This window comes from Erithacus rubecula (assembly GCF_903797595.1).
Source record: "Erithacus rubecula genome assembly, chromosome: 5".
NCBI lineage: Eukaryota > Metazoa > Chordata > Aves > Passeriformes > Muscicapidae > Erithacus > Erithacus rubecula.
Window position 1 is genome coordinate 20,903,258 of NC_136687.1, and position 27,827 is coordinate 20,931,084.

A 27,827-nucleotide genomic window follows, 5' to 3' on the forward strand; every position below is an offset into this window, starting at 1 on the left:
CTGGGCATACATTTGTTAAGAGCTCTTTAGCAGTCTCCCCACTTTGCTCTCTTCACAGCCTCCCTTTACAGCCTTTTGAGGACTACCCAGAATTACACCAGGTGATTCAAGTAATTTTTAAATACCTTAAGAAGCTTCTCAGCACATTTAGTGGATTTGGGAAAGTGCTGCCCTGCTCTTCCTGCCCTTTGAGATCTCAGATACTGTATCAGCAGCTTATCTGGTGCTGGCATATAAGGTGGTCTCTACGTTCCCTCCAGTTCCCTTTGCCAGTTCAGCCCCATGTCCATTTTGCACATTCTCTGCTGCATCAGTTCCACCTTCCCCACCAGTTTTGGTCACACACACCCCTCCTCCACCTTCACGTCTCCTTCCCCTTGCTGGTTTCTGAGGCTCTTTCCTCTTGCCCATCATCTTGTGCTTGAGGGGCTGCACCAGGACATCCTTTCTATCCTCACATGTTTGGTTCTGACAAAGCCAGAGATGATGACAGGGAGTTACAAGGATGTGGGAGGAGAGAAACCAAACCTCAGGAGAAAATGGCAAGACACTAAAGCAGTTGTTTTCAGTCCCTCCTCCAATATAAGGAGGTTGAATCAGCAACTGCCTGAAATCCTTTTCAACAGAAATTACTTCAGGATTTTATTTTTTGTTATCATCCTTACCAATGTCCCCCCATCCTTCCTTTATTTCCTGTAGTTCAGATCATAGTTAGAAGACAAACTAAGCTTTACTCAGCAGACAAGAAAAGCTTGTAAGAGCCTTTTGGGTTTTCTTGTTTATAGTGTTCTTAAAGGCAACTTGGAAAATGGAACCTTCCAGGGTAACACTTTGGGAGCTGTGGGATAACTGTGGGTAATAAAATAGCAAATCACAGTTTATTTGTCTAAGGAAAAGAGGCAGATTATAGGCAGGAAGACTAATAATAGAATAAAATTGTAGGAGAAAGAAAATTAAGTTTGGGTCACAAGAAGCAGGGCTGCTCCTATCAAAATCTTTGGATTGCTGAAGGGGAAAAGTGATAGTTTGAATTACTTGAAGCATTTAAACACTGACCAAAATGGCCTTAGCAACTCTGAAGTGAATTGAGACTAATATGTCTCTTCATCTATAAATTGCTCTCCATGATGTGAAGAAAAAACAACTGAGAAGCAAATTGTGAGAGGTTTAGTTTATAGACTGTATGAAAAACTCTGCTTCTGAAAACCTGTGCTTCTGAGAAGCTATATTGTTACCACAGACAAACAATAAAGCCCCCAAATCAAGGAAGTATTTTTCTCTTTTTTTTTTAATAAGATGGTAAAATAAAAAACAATAGAAACAAATGCTTCGGACTTATCCAATGAAATACAAAAAATTCCATATGCCCTTAATTCAGAAGCTAATGTTCACAATTATTCCTATTAAATTTGAACTGCTTGGTATAGACTGCAAAATGCAATTTCAGAAAGCTTCAGGAGGGGAAGGCTGTATAAATGTAAGGAATGGAGGCAATGAAGTATTAACTGGATGCTAAATTGCTGCATATCATGTTTGCAATGGGCAGTTTACAATCTGTTCATCCTGATGGATTTAGCACAAGGGAGCCTGAAGTCCTGGCAATTTCTGTCTCTGCCTTGTAACTGATGGCTAAGCTGTACCCACAAATCATGTGTTAGCACCAAAGGAGTGTGGGACCCTGCTCAGCCCAAACAGCTCCACTGCACTCAAAGGAGCAGTAGTAAATGGAAAGTAAGGAAAAGTTCCAAGAGATAATGAATCAGACTGTTGATGACCCTAGCTGGAACAAAAGATGGAAGTGCAATTTCTCAGAAAGTACAAGCGCATTTAATGTTTTAATGAGTTATTAAAAATCTATAATAACGATTTTGTGGTTTGAAGCCAAATTAGTATTTTTCCACTTTTTTCTTTATCCATTAAGATATCACACAAATTATGATGATCTTCCTGGTTTACTGCAGAAACTAATGTGCTTACTGCAGAATTGTTTCCTCCTGTAATACTTTGGCCCCCATTCTCAACAGCCAGAAACTGTATCTTTTAGCCATCTTAGTCATCTAGAGCATTAAGTGGTTTGAAAATTGTGCTCATTTCATGAAAGTAGAGGATAATTCCTAGCTTTATACAGACTTCTTATTCTATGGAATACATAAAATAAATTTTTGCCCTGATAAAAAAATGTAATTATCACAAGGATTATCTTGCAACCATATAACTAAGTATGAATCCTGAATAAACAAAAAATAGATCTATACTATGTATACTCTATATATATCTATACTCTGCTATATATATAAATCTATACTCTGCTATTGAAGTGGTTTATGCAGCAAAACATGTTTGTCCATCATTCATATTTTCTTAATACAAAGTAATTAGGATGGAAAAAATGGAGCTTGTCAACTAAAATGAATAATTGGCATTCCCATGAAAAGATGGATAACAACTCCCCAAGCTGGAAATTGGGATGCTTTCTTCTGTGCTGTATGTGTCTTCTTTCATCCAGAAGTGCTGGTACTATGTAGGGTGATACCTGAAACTAAAGAAAATAGTATCAGAAAAAAAGTAGGAGGTTAATTAAGTCTTCTCTGATTTATCTCAGATGTCATAATTTTGACTTTCACAGTAATGCATTCTCCTCTTCATTACAAAAGAAACCAACATAGTAACTAAAGGCAGACAAAATAGATGATGCACATCAGATTGGAGCAAAAGGCTGAGGTTGATACCTGACAGCTGAGTAGTGGCTCAGGTACCTGCCCCATGAGAGTGTGATACAGGAACTTGAGCAAGGCACACCAGGTCTTAATTCCAGGGAAGCTGGCAATGGAAGGGTGAGCAGAGCCAGAAACATTCACCACGTCCGCCTGGCTGAAGTGCTCTTCTGTGCCCAACTGCATTTCTCATTCTATACTGCTAGATGGCAGGACAAATTTGGAAATAATTAAATGAAAGCAGCTTTTTCCACATTCCCAAGTGAAATGCTTCTCACTAACCATAAATGACACTTTTGAATTTGGATTGCAGGTCCCAGAATACCCAGATTCTGGCTGAGGTTATCTTACTTTTTAGAGAACTATACAATGCTGAGAGAGGGGAAGAGGGAGGTGAAGTGAAGGGACAGGATTTCTGTACTTCTTACTTGCACACTGAGTGAAAAAAGCAAATATAGCTTGTCACCCATTCTGGTATCTCCCATAGCTGCAGGCCTGATTGCAACATCTGTCTACATTTTCTTTTTACATTATAGGAACTGTGTTCAGAAGTGTTCCTTGGCTGTGAAATCACACTGGAGGCAGCAGCTGCCAAAGTGAGCTAGAAAATGACAAGTGTAGGCAGGATACACTGCATCAAAAATTGATGCCAGCTAATGGAGCAGAGGGTTTAAATGGCCCACAGAGTCCCTCTTATAGTCCAGTTCTGCCAGCAAGCAGGAGTGCTTCCCTTGGAAACCCTTAGTGTCTCTTTTGGAGAGAAACACATCCTGGCATGCATTTAGTGCAGGACCCAGCAATTGTGCCAAATACCCTGGAATGTGCTCAGCAATCTGAGTCTGTGAGCTCTTCTGCACTGAGAAGCGTCATTTTAATGTGCAATTAGGAATTAGAAGCAGAAACAGGAGGAATTACCTTTCATGATATTTAAAAAATAAATACGTAATTGAATGCACACAGTTCTGAAAACAGAAACTTAAAGCTGCATGAGGGTGTACATCATAGAATCATAGTTATCCACAAGAATTATCATGTAAAAAATGAAGTCTTACAAAAATGGCCAACCTGCAAAGCCAGTTGGTCAGTACTAGTAGGAATCTCCCTGTTCAGCAGCTTCACACCAAATTTTATGATAACTTTAATGACAGTACTATCACTTCAGAGCACTGAAGTTATGCTTTTCAGAAAAACTGTCAAAAGGATAATTGGAAGGATCCCAGCAACTTAAATCACACCTACTGTTCTTCACAAATCCTGCATGAAAGCAGCTTAGCTGTAATCTTCCTCTCACTCCTGAGCTCACTCGTTACATGCCTTTGTGAGAATGTCTTATGAGTTTCACTGTTTTCTCTGCATAATTTCTATCTTCTGTTGTTTGTGTGGGTGCCTTGCTTGAAGACAGATGAGAGAGAGATTCTTTTAAATATGAAAACATTTTTGTAAAGCCACAATCACATGAGGAAAACAGACAAAGAATATTTTTAGTTGCACTTTCTCTTTGTGCTACTAAGTTGAGCAATGATGGCATTTAAAGACCTGTTCAGGAAGGCATCAACGGTGTGAGCCAAAGCCCAGGTAATACCCTGGGTATACCTGCACTGAAATTTCCTGGCATTAGACTGGGATATGCCCAATCAAATTTCTAATTGACTGTGGGAGTGTTTCATTAGAAAACAGTGATGGAGATGATAATCTGAATGTTGCTGGATGAGAGACAGCTTCTCATGCACTTGTTGATCTCTTGTGCCCGCCCTTGCACCCGTAGGGGGTTTCATGTCCACATGTTTCTCAGATTGTAAGAGAGGGACCCATCAAATTCTTCTATTTTACAATTTTTTTGACAGAGGTTTTCAACTTTTTAGCCATACACCATGTGTTGTCCCTGCCAGTTACCTGTCATCTACCTTATGTTCCAATTTTATAATCCATTTCACCTGAAGATATCGTACCTTAAATTCCATATTCCCTGGAGGCCAATTTGTCTTATTTAACTGTACAGCTACACTGTCACTCAGAAAGAAGTACAGAGACATGTAGCACCTTATGCCTTCAAGGATCTCAAAGCTCTTTACAAAGACAGATGGCAAAAGGCAGTGTACTAAAAATCATTGGTAGCTGCTGATGTGGAACTTTCATTAGTTTTTATGCAGCCTTTGATATGTCTACCAGTTTTATTTAAAGAACTAATGGGATGCAGGACACCAATATTCTTTTATCTTGTCCTTGGGGCATTGATTGTCAAAGAGATTAATACAGTAAATAAAATGTTTGGCTAATAACGAACAGTTTGTGAGAATTTGATCTAGCATCAGCTCAGAGCATTACACTGGGCACTTTCAAGGAAAAAAAAAAAACTGTCCACAACAGTTGGCTTTAAGACACTAGGTTCTTTCTTTCTTTCTTTCTTTCTTTCTTTCTTTCTTTCTTTCTTTCTTTCTTTCTTTCTTTCTTTCTTTCTTTCTTTCTTTCTTTCTTTCTTTCTTTCTTTCTTTCTTTCTTTCTTTCTTTCTTTCTTTTCTTTCTTTCTTTCTTTCTTTCTTTCTTTCTTCTTTCTTTCTTCTTTCTTTCTTTCTTTCTTTCTTTCTTTCTTTCTTTCTTTCTTTCTTTCTTTCTTTCTTTCTTTCTTTCTTCTTTCTTTCTTTCTTTCTTTCTTTCTTTCTTTTTCTTCTTTCTTTCTTTCTTTCTTTCTTTCTTTCTTTCTTTCTTTCTTTCTTTCTTTCTTTCTTTCTTTCTTTCTTTCTTTCTTTCTTTCTTTCTTTCTTTCTTTCTTTCTTTCTTTCTTTCTTTCTTTCTCTCTTTCTTTCCTTTCCTTTCCTTTCCTTTCCTTTCCTTTCCTTTCCTTTCCTTTCCTTTCCTTTCCTTTCCTTTTCCTTTCCTTTCCTTTCCTTTCCTTTCCTTTCCTTTCCTTTTCCTTTTCCTTTCCTTTCCTTTCCTTTCCTTTCCTTTCCTTTCCTTTCCTTTCCTTTCCTTTCCTTTCCTTTCCTTTCCTTTCCTTTCCTTTCCTTTCCTTTCCTTTCCTTTCCTTTCCTTTCCTTTCCTTTCCTTTCCTTTCTTTTCCTTTCCTTCCTTTCCTTTCCTTTCCTTTTCCTTTCCTTTCCTTTCTTTTCCTTTCCTTTCCTTTCCTTTCCTTTCCTTTCCTTTCCTTTCCTTCTTCCTTCCTTTCCTTTCCTTTCCTTTCCTTTCCTTTCCTTTCCTTTCCTTTCCTTTCCTTTCCTTTCCTTTCCTTTCCTTTCCTTTCCTTTCCTTTCCTTTCCTTTTCTTCATAAAATGTCAGCACTTCATCCAAGAACTGTCAGGTATATGTCTCTAATTTCCCCAAATAGAACACTGTTCTGTCCTAGTCATTCATGAAATCTATTAATGCTGCCTTTGATTCAGAGAATACAGTGCTACTTCCCCTTAGACACAGAGGACAGTGGTACTGCAGGAGAGGACTCACAGTTTCTCTTCATGCTACAAACACGAGGCTTTTATTCTGCCCTAACCACTGTAAGACTGAAGTGCAGCTTTGGTGTGAGAGGCCCGTGAGCTCTGCACAGACTGCCCAGACTCCACGTGGCCCCATCCCAGGGAAAGACAGATTGTCACAAGAGCAGGACACAGAACGTCACTCCTTGAGTGACTTCTTTAGCCTCCAAGGGAAAGTTTAGCCAAAACCTTCCCTACTCAACAATTATTTCAGGGATAACCATCAACAAGACCATATTTCTGAATGCTCCAACACCTTCATCTTACATATGGGTATGGTGATTTGGCTCTTATTTGCCCACTTTAATTTCTTACTTCAATTATTCTTTGCCCCCACTGTTTAGGGAATGGCCATTGAATCAAGCACATTCAGAAGTGTTAGTTCTCATGTTTTCTCAAACCAGATGTACGTCACACAGCATTTTACAGCTGCTGAAAATAATAATTAATGCAAGTAGTGTTCTTAAAGTTAAAAGTACCAGTTGATGCAAGTAAAGCTTTGTTAAATCACTATGCAGTCTCTGTTTAGCTGAGGATAAACAGTTCTTTCTTACCACCATGCAAATTAGCAAGGAGGTGTCACTAGGAGAGACAGAAAAGTCATGTCTCCAGAGCCTTATTCTAGCATGCTCTTACCTGAACAGCATTGACTCTGAATGCAAATATTTGCCCTGAATAAAATGTTCATGCTTCCAATCTAAATAAAATTAGGATAATTAATGTCACAACCTTCTGACAGCACTAAGGAAATACGACAGCAGTCATGTGTTGTCCTGGTTCGGCCAGGACAGAGTTAATATTTTACAGTAGCTGTGGGGGAATGAGCCTGGAGCTGTGTAGGCATGGCAAGGAGATTATTCTATATCACCTCAAGTCATTGCCAGGAGCAGGGATAAGGGACTCTTTGCTTCCAGTGGGGAGAAAAGTGTTGGGGAAGAGCCAGTCAGTATTGTGGCAGGCTTTCTATGTAAATTGTTTCCTTGCCTGTACCTTTTGTTATTGTTTTCTTATCTCGTTGCTGTTTCCACTAAATTGTTCATATCTCAAGCCATGATCTTTGCCTTTTGTCTTTCCAGTTGGAGGGGAGGGGAAGCAAGCTGTAGCATTTTAGCAGGACTACTGAATTGGAAAATACCATTCCTACACCATGACATATGTAAAGTGTGTTACAGCACTTGAGGGACATGGCTCATTCTTTTTTTTCCAGGACAGTTACTAATATGGTAGTTTAATGAAATATGGCAGAAACAGAGGATTCTTACCTTTGGTAAGATCTCAAGTGTATTTGTAATAGTTACCATGAAAATGCAGAGACATTAAGTGATCTATGCTGAAAAGACTCACCTTTAGCAAAGGCAGAAGTGCAGTTGGTGCATTTTTTATTAGCTGAATTAGCTGGCATTGCAACAGTGAATAACAAAACATTTGGGTACATTTCTGTGTACATACAGATAGATGTACAGATATACCACACAATTGGATCTAAGTAATTGATAAACATGGCAACACATGTACAGTCATGTTTATAAATATATTTATTTTATAATCAACAGTATTGTCTTAAATATAAATACTTTAAAGTACATTTATAGAAATAAATATTTTTCTTGACGTGAAAAGAAAACCATCTGATAATTGCAATGTGTGATTGCTTATTGATATCTCTCTCAATCTACTAGTAAGAGCAATACTTCACTGTTACAGATTAGAGCAAAGTATAGGCAAATAGGTCTCTCCTGACCATTCCTGTGGTTAAAAGCAATTTTTTCCAGCCTTTCATCTTTCAATGTGTTGTGTTAAAGGCCACTGCTGAGGCCATCAGCAGGTTCTCCGGCTCATTAGCTATAATGATCGTGATCAGAGTGGTCCTTGCTTTTACATTTCCTCCTCCTCACAACTGCTGTTACACCTACCACAGCCGCTGTGTAGGTAGTCTCCTGACAGAAATCAAACACTCTGTGCTGTGGTTAATGGTTTCTCTGAGTGCAGCTCCAGCTGGCTGAAGATGAGGAAAAATATAACTTGTCTTTCCTGTCTCATCCAGGGCAGGCATTGAGATAACTCTTACCAACCAGACAGAAGCCAGGTTTGAAGCAGGGAAGGGCAGACATTAGCAGTATCCCCAGTGGAGCTCTCTCAGGTTTCTAGCTCTGCCTAGAACCCTTCCTAATTTGAGGCTCTTTTGTCAGTGGTCTGAAATGCACACGCTTCAGGGGAGCAGCTGTCAGATACAAAGATGATGGGTTTGATCAAGAAGCTCCCTGGTACATACTTCTCATCTCCACCCCACCTCCTCCTTCAGAGAAAAACCCACACTTTATCAAGCTGATGTATTCTAAAACGGTCTTTGGCAATTCTGAGAATTTGATTACTTTTGCACTTTTCCAGCCTCACTACTCAGCTTTCATGTGCGGTACTTGTAACGCAGCTTCTCCCTGTTGAGCAAACGAGTCTTTAGCAGCATTCTAGAGACTTCACAGAGACAAACCCAGCACTGCTGCAAAAAGCAGGTCTCAGTTTCCTTCCCCAGCCTCAGCTACCATAAGCTCTCATGACTAGCAAGCTTTCCTGGAACTGAGGCACCCACAGACACAAGCAGTAATGACCTGGATCTGACCTTATCAGATGAAGGCAGAAGAAGTGGTTTTTATGCAGGAAGTAAAGCAAAACTAAAGCAGAAAGTGCTTTTTATTTTTATTTTTCACAGAGTATTTAGCTCTGATACAGTATTCTTTTAAGAAATATATTCAAAACAAAAGATGATGAAAGGCGGGATGTAGATCCAAGTTTCCGCAGCCACATCCTTTAATAGTATTTCTGCAGGATGCCATGTAACATTACAATTTACAATGTATTCAGCATTATGCCCATATATCACATCTGTGTTTCACCTCACTGCCAGCTGTCCCTCTGACAGGAAAACTATCTGGAAAAGCAAGCCTGCTTTTGTACAGCACTAGAAAGGCTTTTGGGCTTACTCAAGATACCTAATCTTTTTATTTCAGTCATTCACACAGAGATTAAGGAAAGGGAATAATTAATCCCAAAGTGTCCTGGATCTCAAATATTGTCTCACAGATCAACCAAATATCTGAAAAGCTGTTCCATCTCTTCTTTCTATCCTTTAGTTCCTAACAGTTAAGGTAATAAAAGCAAAAGTCCCACATCGAGCAAAACAAAAATTGAGTTTTATGGGAATGAGCCATGACTTTTCCCCCCTGCTTCTAAAAGATGAGTTTTAGGTGAATGCCACATCCTGGAAGAAGAACACAATTAACAAAGCATGCTAATGATCTATTGAAATACTCAATACAGGTGAGCACCTGCTTAGCAGCACTATTTCAACCTTAGAAATATCTTATTTTTAACCCAAGAGTAAAAAAAAACCAATTAAGTTGGGCAGGTACCTGGCAGACATGGATATGAGAAGATAAAGGCTTGCTGAGAGACAACTGACAGATATCGGAAAAACAAATGGTGTAATACTGAAGTGTCTGGGAAGAATCCATGCAGAAATGGAAGAAGCTGCCCTACAGAAAGGCTAATGGGGCCTGGGAAGCACCTGCTCACTCAGAAACTGAGTCCCAGTGGCAAACAGCTGAACTCAGATCATCTGAGAACTGCTCTCAGTTACATCACAGAGTTCCCAAGTCATGTTATCTCTTCATGTCTCCTGATATCCTCATTTTTAAAATAGCAATAACAACAATGGCTCATCTTTTTAAGTTTTCACAAGATCTATGGATGACAATCACTTAAACAGGGGTCAGTATTTTTAATAACTGTAATATATTATTCTATAACCCAGCTAGTCTCTTTCAAACACCAAAAAATTATCTAGCTCAGTTATTAATTTACTATGGAATTACCTCATCTTCTGTCAGCAAAGCTGTTCAAAATATTTTCTTTAGCTCTGTTCTCAATGTACAATTTCGCCTTCTTGGTTCCACATAAAGCAAAAAAATCAAACTGCTCTTCAGAACATAATTTTTTTTAACACAGTAAAAACATAGCATGACATGATATTGAATTTTCTATAAAACTCCATCCAATTTAAATAGAAATATAAAAGAAGTACCTCCTTTAGCTTTTAACCTAAAAAATTCACCATGCACAATAACATAATACATGCAAGTAGCTATCACCTGGTCTATGCACTGGAAATATTAGTCTGTATTACTTATTCAAGTAGCATCTGTTCTTTTTCTAGACATTGCAAGTATTTTCAGGAAGAGATATCTCCTACTGCACATTTCTATGAAGATTTATTTCCTTACATCTGAAATTACTAAAACAATTACTATAGCACAGTGGATGCAGAAAATTAGGACTGGGAGATTAGTTCTAGTCCTGAACAGAAGCCAGCTTCTTGTCATTCCTTCCAAGTGGTGTAAGAACAACAGTGTGATCAATTTCTTTTGCTTGAGTAATTTCATAAAGAAGTTATTTATTTCAAATATGGAATTTTCTTCAGAGATCATTTGATAATCTCTTTTTTCGTCTGTCCTTGTCAGAAACAAATGTCAGCACATGCTGAAGTCTAGGACACAATATTTTACACCAGAAAAAAGGTGCCAGAATTTGCACCAAGGTCTGCAGGGACACACAGGGTTTATTAGGTTAACACATATGATTATAGATCACTTTCTATAGCAGAAGTAAAACTGATTCTCTTTTCATGCCACATAGCTCTCACAAAACACATTATCCAGTTTTTCATCTCACATACTTGGTTAGAATAAGTAATAATTTATTTTGTGCAGATATCCACACCACTAATTCTAAATATATGAGGGAAACCAGAATAATCAGGTTTGTAAGATGTTCACTTACCTTCTACAGCTGATTCATATGACAGTGCTCTTGTTCAGGAATTACAGGTAGTATCTTTGTGGTCTGTGCAGGAAGTGGAATCTGTTGTTTGCTGGTTTTCACTATTGAAAGTTAAAATAATTTTTTTCCACATTATTAACAACAAATGTACCTTCAGAGTGTTGGACTTGCAAATGCAAGTTTGAAAATAATTGAGATCTATCTGAATACAAGATAGAGATGGACAGTACTGAAAGTATTAACTGTATTTGGTATTTAACTTCCTCTTAATATTAGAAGGACTACAATGTGCTGATTCTAATTCTACCTGGGAAGCAGCTCGAAGGTAGGCAAATAAATTTATGTGAAATAAATTTGTGAATAAGTTGTAGTGAAAATCCAAAAGCATGCAAATCTGAGGTTATGCAAGATTCCCCCAAAATACAAACCCCTACATTTGGCCAATTAAGCAGAAACAATGGAAATTTAGAGTGTGAACTTCCTGACTCATTTTCACATAAGGGCAGCACAGATTGCCACAGGCACTTGTCATACACACAGGGAGAGCTACTGGGTATCACCCAACTGCCAACAAAGATGACAGAATACACCTCAGAAGCAGGAAGGGGTGAGATGATGCCTTTAGCACACAGATCCTGGAATACAGTATCTCAGTGGAACACAGATAAGGAAATGCAGAGATAGCATTGTCAGGCAAACGCACAGAGTTGTTTATCCAAAGCATTTTTCAATGAACTCCGGTAGAACAAAATAATATTTTGTCTCCAGGTCCATCCTGTCCCTGACTGTCCATTACTTTTGTAAACCTACAAATGGGTTTCTACTGGGCTGAACAACAAGAGGATAAACAGTGCCACTTATATCTAGCTATGTTCATTCTCCATTTGGGCTTCTCTCTTTACAAATGCAGTTAAAAAGTAGATTTTGGATCTTGGCTCTTAAACAGCTGAATGTGAAAAGCAGAGTCAGAATAAGACTGGGGTAATTTAAAAAAAAATAACAATGGATCTTGTTTCACCCTCAGGATGTATCTGGAGAGAATGGGAATACAGGCTGATATCCCCTTCAGTGGCTGTGTGTAACAGAGTTCTGCATGTATGCAAACTGAGCAGAGAAAAGGTCCTTTGTGCATCAGTGCTCTATGGAAAGCATACAGGGGCTATAAAAAGCTCCCTAAAGTTACCCACATCCTATAGCTTTTATTCTTCTATTTATCTGAAAAGAAAGTTTTAAAAGCTCCAAAGTGGTAATAAGGCTTCACAATTTTCTTGGATATGTTGCATTTCAGAAACATTTAAGTCTGTGTTAGATATTTAATACTATGAGTAGCTTTGCTTTTATTATTCATTATTGCCAGCATTATTCATGCAAGTTGCAGAGGAAAAGATAATTATCCAGCTATGTCAGAAACTGAGAGAGACCACCAAACTGATGATATTTCAGTTAGCCAAGATTAAACAAATTTCTCTTTTACTGGCTTTGCATCTATTTGCTGCTGTAGGAGATGTGTCTTGCCTGTTTTCTTTGTCAAAAAGAAAATGTGTTGCAAAATACAAGGAGGAGTAAGTCTGAACTCACTGGGATGCAAGCCCTGACACTACTGAGCCAGCATTTGCTTGTATTTCCAACATGTCAACTAATCTGAAGCTGTAGCAACACATCAGAGAGACGGTGGGATTTCCCCTATTTCCTCTAATCTTGTGGGAAATGAACAATTATTTTAATAGGATAGCACAGAAAACAATACAGGAATTCAAATGAGAGGGAATTTGTCTTATTGTTTCTTCTGTGCAAATTACAGCTGTCGAGCCCATCTAATTACATTAATGAATCTTCCAGACCCTACTAGATTCAGTTTAGGTATTAAATGCCCTGATTTATGCAATCTCATTCGTCTACAACTTCTTAATTCTTTTTTCTTTTTTTTTTCCTTTTATTTCTTTTATTTTTTTTTAATAATGTGGTGTACAGTTCACACACACCAGCCTGCTCCCAACAAGTAATTTTGTGCCGTGTGCCCAGGATTATCTTTTTTTAGGATACAGCTACATAAGAATAACTACATTTAGTCAGTTACTAGTAATGAAAGAGGTACCAAACTGGTTTAAAGGAAAGTGAGCTAAGGAAGAAAAATAACAGCAGGGTAAGTATAATTTTCTTCCATTTATCTGTATTGGAGACTGATTTAAGCAGTAAGCTGCAGATGACAATTCAGCAGTTTCTATCTGAATTCCTTCCAAAATCTATGGGGAATACATTCTAGTCCTTCTAATTGCCATTATTAATTTATTAAGCTGTTCTAAAACCTCTTCTACTGCCATTTCACTTTAAGAAAGCTCTTCAAAGAAATTCTTGCAATAAAATTTTCTTATATGAGAATATCACTAAGATTCTCTGTAGAAAATGCAAAGCAAGGAAGTGGCTTCAATGGGTTATTTTCCATGTACTATTACTATCAAATTCTATTTGATTAAAATGCTCTATGTCTTGAAATACAAATCAGCCACTTAAAGAATATCTACTTCTTGCACTAAAAAAAGTACTCTCTCTTCTTTCCATGGTCTTGAGGATGCATTTAAGGGCAACTCTTTTTTTGTCAGATCATACAATTCAAGGGACAGTCATTTCACAAAAATCCAATGGCAGGACCAGCTCCTAAGTCTAGTCTTTGTACAACCCAGGGTCCAGTGCATTCTTTTTTACCTTGACAGTCCAGACAAAGTTTAGTCGACATTTTTGACCAGAATGCTATAAAGCTCCCCTCTCCTCACTATATGTGCTTAATCCTTTGCAGTACTGTAAATTTGGAAGGTTGTAAATTTAATCCTTTCCTAGAGAACATTCTATATGTTTTCCCCCCTTTCCTCTGTTCTCTGGTCATAATGACAATGATTCATGGATATAAAGCCACTAACAGTGGCTAAATTAAGTGCTCTAAATTAACTTTTTGTAGGACCATAGTGACATTAAGCCAATAATTTACTGAGGTTCCTAAGAACTCACTCTCATTCTTAAAGTATAGGCTTCACTTTTTAAATTCCCTTATAATTTCTTAACTTCAAATAACCTTTTAGTAGTACCTACACATCTTTTCATCTATGATATATTGTCACATCCTCTCAAGTACTCATTACTGTGTTTCCAGGGTGATTGTATTGTCTTCAGTGGATCTCAAGGGGTTTTTTTTCTCAAGATTGCAAGTTATGTTCTAATTATAGTGAAAATATTGTCAAGGGCTGTCAACAAAGTCATCTGTAGCTATTTATAATCCATTATCGTGGTAGCAAGTCCTAATCTCAGCAACTGTGGAAAGAATGAACTCTTTATATGGATTTGATTCCACTTTAAATTATATTGGTATAAACTGTGAAATTGATTAGATTGACAAAATTACATTGTGTGAAACCAAGGAATTTGATATTAGAATGAATGCTATTATAGCAGTTCATGCAACTAAGCATCTTCTGGGTTGCATGGATCAATTGTAGTGGGAGGCACTTAAAAGTGAGAATGACAGACGAATAAAGGATTACTATTCTCTTCAGTAAAATCTAGCACAACCAGATTTGAATTTCCATAGGACCCCATCATCCAAAATGCCTTGGATATACAACATTAAACATGCCATTCTGAACATGTGATTAAACAGGTATGATATTAGTGAAGCTACTCAAAACAAAAGATGTCAGAAAAGTAATTCCTTTCCAGCAGAATGAAAATAATGAGCTCATAAATATATCTCAGAGGTAGCCAGTGCTTTAAGAGCAAGAAGCATAAATTGTACTCACAGGAGAGTTCAGACAGACAAGAAGCTATTCATTCTTTTCTAGGTAAAATTGAAATGCCAGTATATACTGAGCTGTAGAGATAAATTATTGAGTCTCCTCTTACTTCCGAAGAACTAACAAGACAAAAAGTGAAGTACTTAAGCCTAGTCAAATTTAAAACTTTTTTTTTTAATTTGCTGGCTTTGTAATTTTCTTGTTTTGAAGGGAGACTAGTTTGCCATTCAGATTATTCTATATTCTATATGTTTGTGTTAATATTTTTAAAGATATATCTCCCTTCACAAAACCAGAATCCATGAAATTTATTAAAACACTTCACTCTTTGAGCAATGTCAGTAACACCCACAGCAAGAACTGGTAATTGACACTCACACAGATATTTGTAGACAAAGTTTTCTAGAACCTAAACTTTGAGTTTGGCCATGCCATTTAATTTATCTGTGCTAAACATACTACACTCTCTGAAGACCACAACTGTTTACCTATCTGAAACTCAAAAATTGCATTTTGTGGGAATTTAACCCTATATATATGTATATATATATATATATAAAATGAAGTGCCAGCAAAACAATTTTTTGAGTCCTACTACAGCCATTCATTGCACACTTTTGTAGCAAATTTTACCAAAACTCACAAACACACAGAGCATACATACACGTGTACATCTCCATATACTTTTCATACACATACAAAGCAACCAGCTGCCAAACCTTAAAACTGGCATCCCAACACAACCAAAAGTTTAAAATTTCCAAGTCATTAATGCAACATACTGGGAAGAATGGGAGATGCATTCTGACACCGTATTTGTAAGTCTTCTTATAGTTTTGCTGTCAGATTTATTTCTTTATAATAAAAAAGTGTTTCCTTAACATAAGCCAGATCAAATTGGTGTAGAACCAAGGTAACTTTGAAACAAAGCCAAAGCATCTATTGACAGGAAAGTCTTAAAAGGTCTTTCTTGACCTCCTCATGCCTCAAGATTTGTTAAATTTTGTTTTACTTTTGTATTACTTACCAGGAAAAGGATAAATTTTAGTAGCAGATACAGTTCTTCTTGCATGCGTTGAACTCTTTCTTCTTAAAATAGTAGAAACTGGTGTTGCTACTCTGTGTTTATAATCTATTTTAAACAAAATGCATTAGAATCAGCCCTGTTTAAAAGGGAAACTTGTAAACCCCTTATTATTAAATTGTTGAACACTTTGGAAAATATTTAAAAAATCAGGAAAGTGTTGGAATAAGGTGATAAGGAAAACCAAGGGCCAGATGATTTGTATTTTCCTGAATGAAATTTTCTAGAAATTTAATTTAGGTTTGTCCCTTTCAAATCTCTCCTTGCCTTTTTTCTACACTGTGCACCTTGAACAAATTTTGGAAGGATATAAAGAAAAGTAAATCTTTCAGTGCAGGTTTGGACTCTCACTGCTGTCAGTGGAGTAGCAAGGATGGAGTGCACTGGCACTCTAGAAAGCGGACAGATTCCTTCCTAGTGTAGGGTATTTATCTGGGAAAGCAGAGTCTGAGAGCAAGCTCCACACCACTGACAAAGCTAGAGCTGGATCAGGCTGTTACTCAGCACCCAGTTCATAACCTCTCAGTCTTTCCATCCCTCTGCTGCTCTCCAAATGCTGTGCCCTAGGTGGGTTTACTGCAGACAGTAGTTCAAGTGTTGTGGTTATCCCTGTTCAACAGTGACTGCAGCCCAGGGCTCAGCCAACTTCTGGTAACAGGCTCATTCCAATTCTGTGAGACAGAGTTTATTTTTATCTTTTTCCTTTGAGAACACTAAAAATTCATTAAGTTAAAATTATTTAGGTCATGATTTTTTATTTTTTATTAATAGCCAGTGGAGATGTAAAATGCTGAAGCCCCAAGCATACACTGGAACAGTTAATGTCAAAGGAAGCTCTGGAAGTTCCTGAGACAAGAGTGGAAGGGAAAAGGCAAAACAATTAATTTCTAGTTTAGAGCCTTTGTCATGGATCAATTGTAATCTCCACCAAGTTTATTTGGAAATTATATTTTATTTTATTTTATGCACTCATGAAAATAGCATAATGATTCAGCAAGTCTCAGAGTCTACCTAGCAGGATATCTTGCAAGGTCTCAAGAGAAAATGAATAATTCCACATTTCTTAACAGCTTTCAGTGGTATTCGGAAATAAAAAGAAAAATTACTAACTGAATTATGGCTGGAAAAATTCATAACACCTGTTTAGGAACATAGTAATGTTCTGCTCTATTCTTTGAGCACCACTGAAAAAAATTAGTGTACAGACTTGCAATGAAAGGTGGCATCTTAATATGTATATGTAAACCTCAAGTTTTATTTTTTATGTACTTGTCTTTTCATCAGTAACATAATGATGTTGGTTATAATGTTATGTATTCTAAATTTAACTGATAAACTCACTTTTCCTAGATTAGCAGGAAATGTATCCTTGAAGCTAGCAAGTAATTAGAAGCCTCAAAAGGGCATCTTTTCCTCCCTGTTTGTATCCATGAGGATTATGAAAACTTGAATTTAATAAAAAAGTAATGTTTAAGAATAAAGGTACTAAATCATTAATCATCACTACTTAGAGTTCTACATTAAAAATAGAATGTTATGACTCAAAGCATAGAAAATCAGAGGCATGACATTTATAAGTAGCTTTCAAATTACACATAAAAGTCCTTTAAATTTGAGCATTTAATAGCCCACTTATAAAGTCCTAATTTACCCTTTGTGGGGTTTTATGTACATTAAATTTGTCTCAGAAACTGGTTCTAGCAATAAGTAAAAATCATGTATTTTAAGCAACATAATCTGGTAAGGAGTTCCTTTTATTGGGGTGGGGAGGGTACAAACTTGACATCTCAAGCAATTATTTTTCTTGCTCATTAAAATACATGCATAAAGTACTTACATGATGCAAAAAAATCACATAAACATTTTGTGGGGGGTACTATTCTTTCTTCTGTTCAGTTATGATTAAAGCTGGACTTTTATTGCTCCTATTTTACAAAACTGCCTGTGCATACAGTAAGGATGATAAGGGGAATGGATGTGGCTTATTATTTGCTTTACTACCCTTGTGACCAGAGTCTCCTTTCAGCACCTCTGAATTACAGGAGGAATGGGGACCTGCCTGGGAATAGCAACTAAATGCTGGTTGTCTGGAGGCATTCTGCCCACTCAGACAAGAAAACATCTCTGGAGACTGCTGTGAAAAGCACCTAAGAGTTATTCCCTCAGGTAACAGTTTAAGTAATAGTCTTTTCACAGTGATGAAAGGTATTGTGCTCCTGGTACCACCTACCTAAGACTTGGAAAGAAAAGCAAGGACCAGCAGCTGACAAGTGGTCGATTTTCTGCACTGCTGCTGTGCAGAGGACTTTATCTTGCTTGCTTGCTCAAAGATCTCAAGCTCAGGGTACTCCCACAATTTTATTCATGTTTTATTCATTATATGTTGCTAGAGAAAATATTGTAAATCTGATTTCATCCAGTATCCCAAGAGAAGGTCTGTCTTGGCTGAAGGAGCAAACTTCAAATCACTTGGAATAGTCAATAGTGATGGTTCAGAAATCACAGAAATGTTTTATTTTCTGAAATAATAGCAAAGAGATGAAATGTTATCTGGGCTTAATTCAGCTCTGGGCTTAAGAAGGTGTACCTTGGTGCCTGAATGGGGTTACACCAGCAATGAATGTGAATAGCCAGTTTTTAGGACAGACAGATGAGTGTATATCTCCTCATATCTGTCCTGTAATTTTTCCTGACTGTCACCTAAATAAATAATCTTCAGGAAGGAAAGGGTATTTCAATTCACTTATACTGGTCATTGACATTTCTGCTTGAACCCTTCCACAAAGTTCAACAGTAATTATTTAATCTACTGAAATCAGTGTGAAACCAGAAGTTCATATCACCAAGCCACCAATCATCTATAAAAAAACGCACATTTAACTTGCCATCAAAGAGCTTGGATTTGCATCCACAATTTTTGCATCCACCAAAGAGGTGAGGGGTGATGCTATCAATCATCTGAGTACTTTGGTCAGTATCTAAGAAGAAGCTTTTACCATTTGACAAACAAAATATCAGTGTTTAAACCACAGAAATAATCAACAGTTTTGTTACTATAAAGTAATATATTTTTATTTGCATAGAAATTTAAATTCATGCAGATTAACTTTTTGTTACTTACAGTTCTGTTTATTTTCTTGGACTATTTTGTAGATGACAACTGAAACAGTAAATACAAAAACTACTGCAATCATAGTGAGCCAAGTGATCTTCGTCATACACATTGGATCTGTCCATAAAATGCACAAGAGAGAAAATTAGGCAGCAAATTACTGGCAGCAGAGAAAAGCAGAACATTCCATCTTCATAGGATTTTGGATTGCACCTATCCCCACAGATAAATAAACAAAACAAAACAAAACAAAACAAAACAAAACAAAACAAAACAAAAAAAACAAAGAAGAGATTATGCCTTTTTCTTTCAGTCTTCTCTGTTTTTAGATGTTAGGTTTCCTGTCTAGAATTTAGCTTAATTTTTGCCTGTATTTTTGCATCTATATCTGTATCTTATATCTATATATCTCCCCATGGCTGAAACAGATGTGGATGTCTAAGTGGAAAAAAAACTTTTCAACTCAGCCAATGAAAATGCTTCAAAAATCAACATTTATATTTAAGTAGAACAAGTGTAATACATGTCCCTCAGTCTGGATAGAGCATGGAAGGAATTGGTCCACTGTCCAACCAATGTATGCCTGTACTGGCACTCTTAACCTCCTGGTCCATCTTCATACATGAGGGAAGACAAGATTCTACACACAGAAATTTTCTTATTAAAAAGTGAGGAAATGCCACCAACAGGAGCCCTCTGGGGAATTCATTTAACTAAAGTTGCCTCAAGGGAGAATCACATGAGACTGGATGCAGGAGGTAGGCTGCTCTTTCAGACAACAGCTGCTGCAGAAATACATCCACATTCCAGAGGGATTTAGTTCAGTAACTAGTACTAATCAGGACCATATACAACAAAGAAATAATGTGGAGAACCTTCCCCTCTGGTTGTTTGAATGGCCTTTCAAACTTCTTTGGCAGCTGCATGTTAATGCATACCTTAGAACTGTCAAATAACTGTTCTAAAAAACAGATTACAGACTAGCCAAACCACTGTTTCTCTTTCCATGACTTAGAACAGTATAATTAGACCTACTCCAACCTCCCATGTATCTTCTCCATCAAGAACTTGTGAGGCAAATGCCAACAACCCCGTGGGTTGTTCCTCCTAATTTAGAACTAAAAATATCTTTTATACGGTAATCTAGGCTCCTTTTATATAGAGCACTCTACCCCATCCTGTAGTGGCTTGTAATGACTTGATTATCAGCCTTGCTTAGTAAAAGCCCTGAACACCTCTCTAGCTGCTTTGAAGTAAAGAGGAAAAAAAGACATATTGTTAATTTTCATTCCTAATATGAAATTAGTACTACCCAAGAAAATCAGTATTAGCAAAGGGCACTTAGCTCATAGTATTGACACAAATTAATAAGGAAGTTACAAATTATGGTCCTCTTATGGACACATTTATAAAAAAAAATCCCAAAAAACCAAAAACCCAAAACAATCCTAAGCTGCCCATTCTTCTCTAGAATTTTCACTGGACTTATTTAACATATATTAATCTAACTCTAAAAACATACTTTTCCCAGCAAAGGTAGAGCATAAAATACATTTCCCAAAACCAAGTAAGTGCAATGATTCAGCAATTTCCAAATGACAAGTGTTGCATATAGACAGAATGGAAACCCTGGCCACGGTCAGGCAATAGACAAAAAGCTCTTGTGGCACAAAAAGAAATATAAAAAGCTGAAGGTTGTCCTCTGGGAAATCTAAGCTTTGTTCAGCTGAAGATTTCTATTAAGCCTACGATAGTGAGGCTATATAATAGGCTATTGCAGTACAACATTAGAATGGTCAAACCTATCTCCTGGTTCTTTTTCCACTGTAGTTAACAGGGATTTTTAAATTTACCTCCAAGAAAACAGGGTTATGCCATTATCAGCAAAGGGAAAACTATGTTTCCAGGTTTTGTCACATGCAGTGTGTGTCTGTTGTTTCTAAGGGAAAAACAATGTACAGATCTTTGCTTTGCTGTATTTCTTCTAAAAAAAACAAAAGGGGCAGAGCTAAATCTGCTTTAAATCAGTATAAAAATCATCTGTTATCTACTCTGGATTTTTTTTTAATAAGGGATGTTCAAAACTGTATTCTCTTCTTGTGAAATAATATTTTAAATATTTTCAAATGGTTTCTGGAAGCAGATAACTACCTACTCGAGATTTTTTGCAAGATTATGTTGTTTCTAGTTTGATTTCCATTCTGACTCTCCTTTGTAACTTACATTCCACATAAGAATTCAGTTGCAGTGAAATATTTATACAGTCATTCTGGTCTTCCATCATTGCCAAGAGACAAGAATGATTTAGTTGTTCTTCAGCTGCATTTCGTCCTCCGACTATAGAATTGTTGATGTGGATTTCCATCAGGTAGTTCGTATTATGCTCCACTTCTTTCTTGGAAACCGTTGTGAAATTAAAATATTTATAAAAATAAGTAGCATTTTCTGTTTTCACTTCAAGGGAGCGTTTTGCTTTAGGAAATAAAATGAAAACAAAGCTGTTATACAGCTATTTGGTAGACCAATTGACAACCTAAAAAAGAACAGTGAATTCTCTATCTCATTTGCAAAAACATAAAGGTTTTTACATCACTGACTATGAAAAGATGGATAAATGTATACTGTGCAAAGTTACTTTGAACAGATCTGAAGAGCATTGTTTACCTTATATTTTTTATGTATATTTTCCATGCAAAGTATAGCCCTTTTTTGTTTTACTATCACCTTTTTTTGTTGTTGATTTTGTTGTTAGTCAAAGGCAACAGGCAAAAATCAGGCTATGAGAAGGATAGAATCCAGGCAAAACTACACAATGATAGAGATTTGAAGTGGGCACATTGTCTGTCTGCTCTCAGATGCAGGAAATCTTTGCTTCACTTCAAACCACACAAGCTGTGAGACTTGTGCTATGTTTACAAGAAACAGGTGAGACATTGTCAAAAGTGTTAGTTGTATAGGTATAACTGAGAACAGATTTTGTTCATATATAACTTTTTATTTTTCAGACTTGTTATGACAGCTATTTTGTAATAAGGAAAATATGCAGTTGGAAAAGAACTGAATTTCTTATATTCAGGATTTGGCCTATTGCCACTGTTACTGACAATGTTAGAATGATATATCCTCTTCCCCCAAAATTTCCAGATATTTGCAAGTGTGTATGGCACAGAAGGAATGTGGTGCTACTGCTCTGAAAAGATGTGGGTGTTGCTACTTCTGCTTTCTATAAAACATGTAAGGTCATTTCTGATACTACACAGCTGTGGATAATGTAGACTACAAACAACAAAAGGGTTATTTCTTACATAGTTGCCATCATAATAGTTACCTACTGAATTAGTTCTTCAGATACTTGCTCACAACCTATCTTCATAATGCCAGCAATCTAAATGTAGAGCTCCACAATGTCATTTAAAAGTAAAATCAGCTTGCAAAATTTTCAGAAAGTACAACTCCTTAGACATAAATTAAGTACTTTAGAAAGTACTCACTACCAACCTGTTTCACTGAGAGCCAGAAATGAATGCCACTGAGAATTTGGCACAAAATCTGCATTTTCTAGACATGCAAAGAAAAGCTAAAACCCCCCATTGTTCATAGACTTTCAAAGACCATAGAGAACCAGAAGCATATACTTTTCTTCTAAGTACCAAATAAAAACTTGTCTTCTTTTTTTTTTTTTTTTTTTTTTTTTTTTTTTTTTTTTTAATTAGCTACTTCAAAATCAAGTATTTTTTTAAGTCTGCTTACTTTTTTTAGCTGTTAACCCTTGGTGACCAACATCCACATCCCTGTTAGATTCACACTCTGTCTGTTTAAGGTGAGTCTGCTTTTCCCTCCAGGATGACTGGCAAATACATGAAATATTTTGGGAATTGAAATTATTTACAATGACCTTCAGGAAAATAGTCTGGTTTTCTCTTCTTCGTTGCATTGAGCTTTTGTAAGAATTTTTAAAAGTACAAAGTGGAAAAGTGGTGTTACTTGATGAACAGGTATCCATACATGACACCATTACAGTGTTAGCTGAAAAAGAAAGAGTGCATATTAGCCAGACAATCATATAGGAGATATGGATAAGTAAGTGCACAGAAGCATCATGTAATGGATATTCCAACTGTCTTATGATGAAAAGCACTTGTTTTTTTTCTTGAGGGTTATGACAGGATGTTGAATGCATCATATGTACGAGAAATCAAACACAGAGTCTTCCCATAACTTAGATGCTGGATTTTGTTTGCTGAATTGAATTAAAACTCTTGTAATAGTAACTGGAATCTGTAATGGTATCTAGTCACATTCCTGTTTCAAAGCTGCTCCAATTTAACTGTTCTTCAAAAGAAGAGAAAGTACATATATGCTTATTCAAAAGAAGAGAAAACTTGTTTGGAGAGGGAACTCAGCCCTGGAATAGTGCAGTTGAAACAGTCCAATGCAATTAGGTTATAAAGTAATTATCACCAAAATGAAAACTTTCTTTCTAAATTACACTGAAACCACAGAGTGGAAATATACAGAAAAGCTGCTGAATCCTCCAGCCACACCCTTCACATTCTCTTATATTCAGTCAACAAATGTAGATTTTAATTATGACCTTTGGGCTTGGTATTCAGTCAAATTTCAGTATCAGAGTACTGTAGCTAGAGTACATTAATGCTGTTCTTGTAAGCAGCAAAATTCACATAGTTATAAATTACTGTGATTTGTCTTCCACATTACAGCAGAGCTTTATCATGCAAATCTTTGTGTTAACATTAAACTACTTTTTCAGCATACAAAAAATCAGAAATAAAAAAATTTGTGTGACCCCCCAACATGAAATATGCATTTATGAATAACCACTTCCCAGAGCTAACACAGCACTAACCTACAGTTTTATAGCTATGTTTCCAATTCTAGTAGTACCCTTGCATCTCTATAAAGAGAAATTTTTTTATCTAACTCCCATTATGAGCAACTGAAGCAATGTGATCATAAATCCTTATGTAGAGAGAACAAAATATAGCCTTTAGTTGCTCCAGTGCTCAGCTGCACTCTGATGGCCTCAACAGGCCACCTGTGCTCACAGAGCAGCAGGCTGACCTCAGAAAAGGTTCAGTAAGACATTCCAGACAGGATACAGAAACAAAATCCAAACTCCAATGTCAAAGGCAATTATCCTCATTTACTAACACAACACCAAAGAGTCATAAACTCCTTATAAAACATAATAAATTGAAATGTAAAATATACCGGTAAGAAAAAGTTCATTTTGATATAAAAAAGAAAAATATCAGACAAAAATTTAAGTCTTGATCTTTCCCTAAGGCAAGGCAAAGAATTTTCCTGGAAATGCTTACAATCTGACCCACACAACAGGAACAGGATCTGAGATCAAATTCTTCCATCTGAAAGAGGGATTTTGTGTAGAACTTGTTGTGGAGATGAGTCAGGAACAAAAATTGAATGCTTACTCATGGCAAGTCATGACATCTGGGCAACCACTGTAAAACCACTGCTGTAGCTTTCAAGGGCAATTATCATAATTCCCTAACATATCCTTTTCATGAAGAAATCTGTACATGGACTTGTGAATCTGCTGTCTGGACTGTGACAGACATCTATGTTCAGCACTGCAAAGTCCATTTTGCTTCACAAATGGCTAAACAGATTCCAGAGCTGCTGGTGTGTGAAAGGCATGTTATCTGAGTGGAAAAAGTGTGAATGTTGATGAGTTAGGGAGGGTGATTAGCATCCTCTTGAAAGCTGTCTACTGAGAAAACCAATCAAATGATGATCTAGCATAAACAAATTTTTTCTGTGTCACTGGACTGTGGCCTTTCAAGGAGTGATATAGATTATTATAGATTGAACACTTGAAGAAGGGCCACAACAGCACTACACTTTCCCAGCGGATTGCATGGCAGACAGAGACCCATACCATACTCACTGCTCCTTACTCAGGACTGGGGAGCACCCTCTCAAATGTAAACATCACTCTAGAAATGTGGAAAGGGTTTTGTGAAATCTGAACACAGCCAGCCTGAATAGTAAAAAAGGATTGCTGAGATGAAACCATGCAAAGTAACTCTAGAAAATTGTTTTATATTCAAAGACCTGCAACCACATGCATAATGTTAAGGAGTTCTGTGATTATTAAATTCTTCTATAAAACTTCTATTTACAGGGTTGTTTTTAATATAAAATCCAAATCCATGAAAATGAATTATTCACATGAAAGATAAAAATTTATAAAAAACTTGCTTCCCATTAAGAAAATCACACATATTTCACTTTACATGGGCTTGACTCTTTTTTATTTGATCTGCAGTATTCTGTTTTGAGTCAGAGAAGCAGTGTATGCAGTTGCATTTTTTATCACTTCCTTTAAGAAGCTGCAGTCACCACATAATATTGCAGAGATGCAAGACCTACAGTATAAGCTGGGGAATACACAAGTGGTAGATTAAAGGAGATACACTCCATCAAGTAGCAGGACCCAAGGGATAGGACTGGGATTGAAAGAACCAGACCCCAAAAGGATAACCTCCTACTCTAAATCAGTGTAATTTAAAGGTTCAATGACTCGTAACCCAGCAAGTGAGCTGCTTTACAAATCGAAAGGAAACATTTCACTTTGGGTAATGCTGAACTGTGTTCTTTTTAAAAAAAATTGAGAGGGTTTGTTTTTTTTCAAATTGATTTCCTGCTAAATCTTTGTTTAATGAGAAATTTCCATTTTTATTCCCTTTCCAGAATGAAAGTAAATGTTGGAACTTCCCCTGGGATAAGATATCCAGGAATAAGAAGCTTTCTGCCATTTATTTAGGAACTTGCAGAGAAAAAGTCAGTGATTATATTTCATGTCTCAAAGATTTCCAACAGCTCTGTGTGCTGAAGCCTCATGGTGTAACCAGCAATTTGAAATGCTTACAAAGAATTCTGTACATTTAAGGTTTGTCACAAAATCTGAAACAAAACTAGTTTTCACCAGAATGTTTTTGATGAACCAGAGACTCAAAGTGCTTAGAGATTTTGAATAAATTGTTCAACATTTTTACTTTCTAATGCAATTCAGACATCATTATGCAGTTTGTTATATAGTAATTTAGTTTTTAAAACATCCAAAATGCAGCAATAATTCTATTTTTCCAAATATAAATCTGTGCTGCTCCAACTGTAATTCTGTTCTGCACATATACTTCATAATCTTATTTTAGACATGCTATGATTAAGACAGAATTGCAGGATCACACTACTGCAGCCTAAAGCATGGCCAACAAGCATAATCTAGAAAAATTATCATGGAAATAATGTAATTACTCTTTGATATTTGACACAAAAATTAATGTTTCCTTCTGATAATAGTCCTGTAATTTTTTTATTTGCATAATCTGTGCTACAAATACTTTGTTTACTTCTGCATGGAGGTAAAATATTAATTATTCCAACATCTTAAACCAAATTAGAAATGTTATGATATTCAAACTGTATGACATCTTATCAAGTTTGTTCATTTATAAACTATAAAAATCTATACATTACATTCAAATTACTGATATGTTCATTCTTTATGGTTAATGAAAAAAACCCTAAGTATCCTAACATGGATATTTGGATACTGAATTTTTTCAGAAAATTATATGCTTCATAAAGAAATTATGTTATGATTCCTGAGAATACACTATTTGTCAAAAGGATGCTTTTTATTATAGTATTTATTTTTTTAAAAGCTTTCTTAGGAATGGATGTGACAAAACTATTTTAAAAGTAATTTACTCATGGACTTTTAAAAAAGCACTGAATGAGCAACTTGCACGTGTGCACAGTTTGCATTTATCCTAAATTCAGTATCAGCCTTTAGGATCACAAAGAAGTATTTAGCATTTTGCTTAGCTCAGTTCCATCTATTCTGCTCTACTTTTGGCCAGGTTATCATTGCTTATCTCTTTCACAGAGAGCATCTCATTACCAAATAGTAATTATACAAAGTTTTACAGCATTAAAGTACAAAAACTTCTAAAAATTTAGTTTTAAGACATGAGCACCTGCTATAAAAGAACATAAGCACTTGCACTACTTTCTTCATGGTGAAGGCAGTAAAAACACAATTTTTATTTCCACAGTTACATGGAAATAGTTACCAAAAATTTTGCAGCCTATGTAAATGAATTACAAACTCATTTCAAATTGCCACATGTAATTGACCCTGTTGGTTAAAAATCTGACAAACATAGTCTATATCCTTGGCAAATTCCACGTGTGCAGCATTCTAACCATCGCTTTTAGGAAAGCATGTGCCAACTTTACAGTTGCAGACTTCAGAATAAATAAAAGGTTATTTTAAAGGCTGATCACTCACCTTCATGGATTTTGAAAAATTCAGGTAAACACAAAATAAACACCGTAATTATTCCTAGTGTTAATCTGAAGACTACTGGGTTTCTCAAAAGCAAGCACATGTCACAGAAGCACTTCCATCTAGCAGAGTGATGGTAACTTCCTTCCTGGTTTAGCTTTTAACTTAGTGCAGACAGTATGCAAAATAACATCTATTCATTTCCTTTTCTTATAATGACTTTCCTTTTTACTTCTCATTACATTAACTTGCAGAAAGCCACATTCTGTTCTTACACGAGCATAGATGAGGATGATTCATTTAAATACGCTCAAGACAAAAATCATGTACCAAAATGACAATAAGAAGAAAAAAGCAATTATTTTATATGTTTGTGGTAGTTTTGCTTTGAGAATCCCTTAATAACCACTTTCATATACCTGGTAAACAGTTAATCAATTATCATTGTGAAGGAATTTGTTCTCATTTGGTCAAGAAGATTTTAAAAAATTGACTC

General features: G+C 36.3%; 1 protein-coding gene across 1 annotated transcript; it reads right to left on the reverse strand.

Annotated features, from left to right (window-relative positions):
* Positions 1-27,506, reverse strand: TMEM156 (transmembrane protein 156). Its single transcript, XM_079305547.1, has 7 exons — positions 27,335-27,506; positions 22,744-23,019; positions 21,217-21,465; positions 19,003-19,110; positions 15,825-15,929; positions 11,016-11,116; positions 1-2,533 (listed from the first exon to the last, which is right to left on the reverse strand). The coding sequence occupies exons 1-6, from the start codon at positions 27,432-27,434 to the stop codon at positions 11,019-11,021; spliced, it is 936 nt and encodes a 311-aa protein (XP_079161673.1). The 5' UTR covers positions 27,435-27,506; the 3' UTR covers positions 1-2,533; positions 11,016-11,018.
* Positions 27,507-27,827: the final 321 nt, after the last annotated feature.

Excerpts from the sequence above, each read along its gene's own strand:
- TMEM156 (XM_079305547.1), bottom strand. The coding sequence starts at position 27,434 with ATGTGCTTGCTTTTGAGAAACCCAGTAGTCTTCAGATTAACACTAGGA. Across the intron at positions 23,020-27,334 it reads ATTTTTCAAAATCCATGAAG|CTAACACTGTAATGGTGTCA; the intron begins GTGAGTGATCAG and ends TTTCTTTTTCAG. Across the intron at positions 21,466-22,743 it reads AGGGTTAACAGCTAAAAAAA|CAAAACGCTCCCTTGAAGTG; the intron begins GTAAGCAGACTT and ends TATTTCCTAAAG.